Raw genomic sequence first — 7,475 nt, 5'->3', positions numbered from 1 at the left:
GCCCTGGGAAGGCGGAAATGGCCTTGGGCTAAGCAGGAAATCTCCTTGTTCCCTTTTGAAAGAGCCCCCCCAAACTGAGTCAGATTCCTTCTGAACATCCGTGTCACTTTGCAGCAGATGGAATCCAACAGGCCAAAAAAACCCTGCATCTATAGGCAAAAAAAATAGACTGCCATGTGGCACTCAGTTCAAGAAGGCCACACAAGTGCAACAAGCACAGCGGGAATTTCCAGCAAAAAACCCTGGGAGCAATCAGATGCTTCTCCCTCTGACGGCTCCGCCCTAAATGGGCATCATATAATGTCAGAATTGCCAGCTGTTCCTTTGCAGCTGGTTAAGACCTTGCTAGGATGAAGACTTTCACTGCCGTCCTCTTGGTAGTTGCAGCCCTTTGCCTGGAGCAAGGTGAGCTTCACTGGGGTTAAGTCAAGGAGGGGGTGGGGAGATCTTGAGAAGTGGTCTGGGAAACAGCTTTGAACAGTTACAGGCATGGAGTTCAACCTTTGTTGTTGAGATGTTGCAGTGGACAGAGCATGTGCTGAAAACAGGTTTGGGGGCTGCTTTAAATTCTCAGCTCTTTGCAGGTAGGGACATGGGGGAAGAAATGGACTACATTTGCATTCTAAGAGAAACCACATCATTTGCACTTCTAGGACCAATACGTGGACCGAAGCACAGATTGTCCATTGCAGTTTGCACTTCTCTGATTTTTGCAGGGCAGTTCCCCACCCAACAGGTGTCACCATTCGTGTGCATCAAAATGCATATATTTGTGAAAATAACATGCAGAAATGCTTCACACTGGGGGAATCATTTGCAAAACTGTGTGCACTGGAGCAAAAAGTGTGTTTAAAGGAATAAGTTAGCACTCAAATGCCGATGAATTTTCATGAGAATTATTCTCATTATTGCTGTTTTGCAAATAGCTGCAGAAATGTGGAAAGCTGAATTTAAGAATGCAAAGATGAGAAAATCAGATTTGACGGACTTGTCCATCCCTAAGTGCAACTGTTCTGCTTGGGATGGGAGCTCCTGGCTGAAACCTAACATTTCTAATTGAAGATGAAGCAGTCTAAATCTGTTGACAAAGCCCTTTACACAGGCTTCAGAGCTTTTTTTCCAGTTTAGAAAAAGGATGCTTCAGGTGGGGACAATGCCGAGGTGTCTAAAAATATACATGAGTTCGGGTCATAGTTGGAGAAGAGCACTTCTGCCTCTCTTGATACCAGAATCCAGGATCAAGTGGCCAAGCACAATGGCAACTGTGGTCCAACAATATCTGGAGGGCTGCAGATGTTCTACATCCATTTAGATGGCCTTCATCAACCTGCTGTCTTAGGGTTTTTGTGTTGATTTTATTGAGAACTACTGTATTAAACGGAAACACAAATTAGCCAGCAATACTCCAGAGCAGACAGAAGGACTACAACTCCCATCAGGACGTTCTGGTAGGAGCTGATGGGAATTGCAGTACAAAACACCCCGAGGGCGCCAGGCTGGTGGCGTGTGCACCAAAATGGCGCAGTTGGCTCTGGAAGCCCCTGCAAAAGTCCTACTGTGGGCAGCAGCGTCAAAGGGTTGCCTGCAATCTATGGCACAGCATGTTGAAAGATGAAGCAATGCTTGTGGAAGGTCTGGTTGTTCTTGTATCTCAGCGTCTCTTTGTGCGAGTGAAGTTTGTGGACTGGTCCCGTGGCTTGGAGTGAGTCAGCTCCACCATTAAACCTCGCCCTGCCCTCTCCCTCCCCATAACTCAGGCACCCCGAAGCTCAGACACCCCATTGTTTTGAAGTTCTTTCCCATCAAAGAGGCACCTCACACCTACTGGCATCGCAAGAGCACCCAGTATCACCCTATAAAATCTCTGACTTGCCAAACACCCAACTTTAAAAAGGAGGGTGGCACCCCAAGTGCTTCACAGGTAAACAACTTTAGGGAACAGAAGGGTTTGCTCCGCCAAGCACTTGATGGCAAAGAGATAGGGAGAGTTGTTTCACAGAGGGAAAAACTGATGAGTGCTAGAACCAGGACAAACCAGGAAAAGGCCTGCCCTCCTTCCTAATGCGTACTGTAATTGCATCTATATAAATTGTTGCCACAAAGCATTCTGTGGCATCAACAGAAGTATAATGTCTAGATCAAGCAGTAGTAGCACTCTTTTCTGCCTTGGTCAAACCACACTGGGAATACTGGGTCCAGTTCTGGGTGCCACAATTTAAGAAGGATGTTGAAAAGATGGAACTTGTGCAGAGGAGGGCGACCAAGAGGATCAAGCGTTTGGAAAACAAGCCTGATGAGGAATGGTTGAGGGAGCTGGGGATGTTTAGCATGGAAAAGAGGAGCCTGAGAGGAGATAGCAGAGCCACCTTCCAATATATCAAGGGCTGTCCCATCATGGAAGATGGAGCAAGCTTGTTTTCTCCTGCTCCGGAGGGTAGGACTCAAACCAATGGCTTCAAGGTACAAGAAAGAAGATTCCAACTAAACATCAGGAAGAATTTGCTGATAGTAAGTGGAATAGACTCCCTCAGGAGGCTGCTGACTCTCCTTCCTTGGAGGTTTTTAAGCAGAGGTTGAATGGTCATCTGCCATGGATGCTTTAGCTGAGATTCCTGCATTGCAAGGGGTTGGACTAGATGACTCTTGGTGTCCCTTTGAACTCTACACCTATATGATTCTATGAAAGTGCGGATTTAAAAGGAAATTGGAGAAATTCATGGCCGGGGGGAGAGTTCTATCAATGGCTATTAGCCATGTGGCCAAACAGCACCTTCAGAGACAGACTGCATATCTCAAAACCTGGGGTTATTATTAGACTACAAATCCCATCATCCCTGGCCATGACTGATGGGACTTGGAGTGCAGCAACATCTCAAGGACTACAGGTCCTCCAGCCCTGCTCTATTCAAAGGGTGGCTGGGAATGGCCACTTAGATTTCCCACAATGCCCCTCAGCAAGCTGGCATTGGGAACACTGTTTGGAATTAAAATGGCAGTTGAACCCCGCCACTCTGAGCCTCTGACCAGGAAATATTTTTAATAAAGGCAGTCCCAGGACAGGTGCCCGTAGTGGGGTCTGCCACTGTGTTGGGGTCCTGGCAGTGGCCCAGGGGTCCGCAGTCCTGATGCCAGCCCTGGTGCCCCCCCACATCCAAAGAATATTCAGTAGAAATCTTGTAGCTATAGCAACCTAATACCCCCAACTTCCCCCCTTTTTTTAGCAGTTTCGTCCTTGCACTGTTACACATGTGAAAAGGCGAAATCCCACGAGGAATGCACCAAGAACAGGTGTTCGGATATGAACAGATATTGCGTGTCGGCGGCCCACAGAGGTCCTGGTAAGTTTCAGGGTAATTCATGATCTGTTTGCAGGAAGCCAGAGAGAAAAAGAAGTTGTACTCCATAGGCCTTGCTGGCTGGAACTGAAGATTTGATCAATTAAACTGTCAGTTAATTTTGCACAGATTTGCAGTGAGAAAGACGGCGTTGACTTTTTAATGACCCTTTAGTCCATTTGTTTACAGGAAGATCGGATGGGATGGGCTATTCCAGGAGATTATGTTTTGGTTTGTTTGTGGGGAGATTAGACGATGTTGGCCATTTAATGAGCATTTGCTCTGATTTGTTTGCATTAAAACATGCGCTACCAAGCACATTCCAGCACATTCTATGCATCACATGACAGCAAAAAGTCCAGTCTTTTGGGAAAGGGAAACCTCCCAGTCGATTACGATTGCTCAACCTGAATTTGCTGCCATGTGACCGACCCCCACCTCAACATAGTAGTACCCGTGGATAGGATTTTTAAATATATATATATATTCTTTATTGAAAGATAAAAAGCACATAAATCATAAGTGCACAGAGTAAGATAAGACACAAATGAAGAAGAAGAAGGGGAAAAAAGAAATAGCACCCATGTAGAAAACAAAACAGAACGGGAGGGTGGGGACCTGTATACAGTACATTACAAAAAAATGCTATCGTCGTTAACTAGACCGAAACCTATGACGGTATTTATAAAAATGAATTCCAAATTAGATTTGCCCATGGCAAGTCTAGGTTTGTATGCAACTTGTTCGTGTGTAGCGAGTTTGTACATATCTTCAATCCAATCGTGGGAGCCTCGTTTTTATTTTCCCAGTTCATGAAAACCTGTCTTTGTGCCGTACTAAGGCCACGGAGAGTCCATTCATAGTGTCTCTTTGTTAGATAACCATTCAAAAGGATAATTTCCTCTGCAAATTTATGATTATTCTGTAATGCTGTGTTGATTGTCTCTATTACCTTCTGCCAAAAATTTATCAATATGGGACATTGTAGAAACATACGTTTTAGAGAAGCATTACTCCTGCGACATCTCCAGCAGCTAGATGTCTTAGATAAAAAAAGCATACTGGAGTCCTGTAAATTCTAAATATTATTTTGTGTTACATGAGTCTTAATTTGAGGTACAGAGAACCCTTGTTATAGAACTTAACACAGTTTCCCATTGTTTAGTTGAGATTGAGACCCCCAATTCTTTATTCCATTCCTCCTTTAATAACCGTGTATCAAACTGGTTTGCTACTCAAAACCAATTATTTAAGACAATAGTGGGGTTCTCTGTTGTTGTTACATAAGAAAATGCCTGTGGATAGGATTGTGCTGTTTCAAGTCAAACTATTCTCCAAACTATTGGCCACTGAATCCCACAGCAATTTTTCTCCCTCCCTCCCTCCCTTGAATTCTCTCGTTTTGCAGGCAGTGAGTTTTCCGTCAGCAAGTGGTGTGCAGACGTATGCCCAAGCAACTTTGAGATCAAGCACGGCCAAACGGCCATCGAGACCAATTGCTGCGTTTCCGATTACTGCAACAGCGGTGCTCCCAGCAGTGTGAAAACCAGCTATGCTCTCATGATCCTGGCCACATTCGCCAGCTTTGCCTGTATCCTCTGGACAGGGCTGTGATAGGGGGTGGTGGTAGAGATCACCAACTGTCTTTTGGGAAGCTCATGGGAGGCACTAATCTCCACGTCTTCTTTTTACAAGGCCTGATTCTGGCTTCGCTGAGAGCTATGCTACAAACACGACGGGGGATGCTGTTGCCTTTTGTTGCACGTGATGGCGGGGGGGGGGGGAGGGCACCATTTTATGTAACGCTCGCCGATGCGAAAAATAAAAATCTCTCTGCGTGCCACTAAGTAAATGAGCACAGCATGTTTACAACAAAGGGGGGGGGGCTTGGGTGGTGAGCCAGTGTGGTGTAGTGGTTAAGAGCGGTAGACTCGTAATCTGGGGAACCGGGTTCGCGTCTCTGCTCCTCCACATGCAGCTGCTGGGTGACCTTGGGCTAGTCACACTTCTCCGAAGTCTCTCAGTCCCACCCACCTCACAGGGTGTCTGTTGTGGGGGAGGAGGGGAAAGGAGATTGTTAGCCGCTTTGAGACTCCTTCGGGTAGTGATAAAGCGGGATATCAAATCCAAACTTCTTCTCCTCCTCCTCCTCCTCCTCCTCCTCCTCCTCTCCTCCTCCTCCTCCTCCTCCTCCTCCTCCTCCTCCTCATGGGGGGCACTCAAAAATACAACCTCCCTTACTGCATTTTGAAGTGGCACAGTTCAAAACAGTTCCTGTTTCTGTGTACAGTGGTACCTCGGGTTACAGACGCTTCAGGTTACAGACGCTTCAGGTTACAGACTCTGCTAACCCAGAAATAGTACTTCGGGTTAAGAACTTTGCTTCAGGATGAGAACAGAAATCGTGCGGTGGCGGCGCAGCGGCAGCAGCGGGAGGTCCCATTAGCTGAAGTGGTACCTCAGGTTATGAATAGTTTCAGGTTAAGAACGGACCTCCAGAACGAATTAAGTTATTAACCAGAGGTACCACTGTAATGGGTTGAGTGACTCTTCGAGACCTCTTGGTCTTTGTGTCCAAAGTCTGTTTCGGGGACGTAATCCAGCTCACCTGTTGGTTTAATCCGGCCCCTGTGGCAGTTTATTTCCAGGGGTAAAATCCTTTAAAAAACCTTGGTCCTCACGGCCCTTCACTTCATCAAATCTGGCCCTCTTTGAAAAAAGTTTGGACAACACTGCTGGCTTAGACAAAACTGATTCTCTGTTTCTGACGATCTCCTCATTTTCTTCTCAACACAAATATTCTCACACACACACACGCACACACACAAAACACCCCCTCTTTTTTCATTTTATTTTTTATTTTATTAAAGATTTTCTTGATTTTCAGAAATATGTGCAATGTCTCTCGTAACGTTTTTACAAATCAGTTTCATTTGTTGAGACATTGGGAAGCCCCCTCTTGTTTTGACATTGCCTTGCAGGGGTACCAACTTGAATAAAATATGGGGGGTGGGTGGGTGCAGGTGAGTCCTGCCTGCATAATCAGTCACAAGACACAGCACATTCATACCATTTGAATGGCAATGCCCGTCAACCAGGGGGGGGGCAGTCCCCTCCAATATTTTTTTCGGTGGGGCCAAAGGGACCAGCCCCTTCTAGGTCCTATGTTGCTTTGCAGTGCACTTATTACGCTGGCGGCATGTTCCTTTGCCTTACTAATGTCTTCCCTCCTCGTTGGGAGGGAGATTTCAGTCTGCATTTGGATACAAAATTCCTTAATCTGCACCTTCCCAAACAACAAACACATGAACCAAAGACGGGACTATCCTTCAAAACTGGCACAATGCTGCACAGGCTACGAGAAGACGGTGCAAACAAATGCAGGGGCGTACAAAGTGGGGGGCGGAGGGGGTGGTTCGCCCCAGGTGCCACTCTGGGGGGGGGGGTTTGACAAGGTGACCCCTGCCTCCCCCCCAAGCTGTAGAGCGGCCGAGGGCGCACACAGTCCTTTTGTGCGCTGCTCACGCGGCATCTGTATGGGCTGTCGCTCTCACGCACTGCCCATATGGCCTGCCTCTCGCACGGTGACCGTACAGGCTGCCGTGCATGCGCATTCCGTATGGGATGCCGCACATGCGCAGTCCGTACAGATGTCATGCGTGCGCCACCGGGCGGTTCGCCCTGCCCCTCGGCCTCCCACCCCGGGTGCCGGAGAGGGTTCCTCCGCCACTGAACAAATGCATTTGTTGGTGAAAAGAACAGGCAAAATGCATTATCTGTTGGGGAAATCGCTTGCCCAAATGTGGACTAAAGCTGGACTAAAATGCTGGTGAGGACTTCAAAGCAAAAGCACGAGTAGATGCGGGAATGTGGCAAACTGAATTTGAGACTGGAAAAACTGGAAACTAATAAGATCCTTCCTTCTTGCCTTCCTTGTTGTTAGTACTCCACCCATTAGACACCAGGGAGATTCGGGGCTGATTTTAGCATCACAAACAGACGTGCGAAAACAGTCATGGAATTATCATAGAATTTTAGAGTTGGAAGGGACCCCTAGGGTCATCTAGCCCAACCCCCTCTTGGGATGGTGAGCCCTGACACACCAAATCTTGCCTAACCAAACTGGGGATGGTCATGACT

General features: G+C 47.0%; 1 protein-coding gene across 4 annotated transcripts; it reads left to right on the top strand.

The window, feature by feature from the left end:
* The first annotated feature begins 246 nt into the window (after positions 1-246).
* LOC118090499 (lymphocyte antigen 6E) lies at positions 247-5,187 on the top strand. 4 transcript variants are annotated; one of them, XM_035126300.3, is made up of 3 exons: positions 247-405; positions 3,222-3,338; positions 4,744-5,187. In XM_035126300.3, the coding sequence occupies exons 1-3, from the start codon at positions 351-353 to the stop codon at positions 4,947-4,949; spliced, it is 378 nt and encodes a 125-aa protein (XP_034982191.1). In that variant the 5' UTR covers positions 247-350; the 3' UTR covers positions 4,950-5,187. The 4 variants fall into 4 exon arrangements, with proteins under 4 accessions (XP_034982191.1, XP_088532187.1, XP_088532188.1 ...); XM_088676061.1 differs by having other exon boundaries at positions 3,222-3,342; positions 4,748-5,187; XM_088676062.1 differs by having other exon boundaries at positions 278-405; positions 3,225-3,342; positions 4,748-5,187.
* Positions 5,188-7,475: the final 2,288 nt, after the last annotated feature.

The sequence above is a fragment of the Zootoca vivipara genome, chromosome 8 (assembly GCF_965207765.1).
Source record: "Zootoca vivipara chromosome 8, rZooViv2.hap1.1, whole genome shotgun sequence".
Lineage (NCBI taxonomy): Eukaryota > Metazoa > Chordata > Lepidosauria > Squamata > Lacertidae > Zootoca > Zootoca vivipara.
Note: the sequence above shows the minus strand (reverse complement) of the source record. Positions and strands in the feature narration are given on the sequence as shown.

What these genes read in the sequence shown, in the direction of transcription:
- LOC118090499 (XM_035126300.3), top strand. Translation starts at nt 351, where the DNA reads ATGAAGACTTTCACTGCCGTCCTCTTGGTAGTTGCAGCCCTTTGCCTG. An exon ending in AGCCCTTTGCCTGGAGCAAG is followed by an intron (nt 406 to 3,221) that starts GTGAGCTTCACT and finishes CCCTTTTTTTAG; the next exon opens with CAGTTTCGTCCTTGCACTGT. An exon ending in GGCGGCCCACAGAGGTCCTG is followed by an intron (nt 3,339 to 4,743) that starts GTAAGTTTCAGG and finishes CTCGTTTTGCAG; the next exon opens with GCAGTGAGTTTTCCGTCAGC.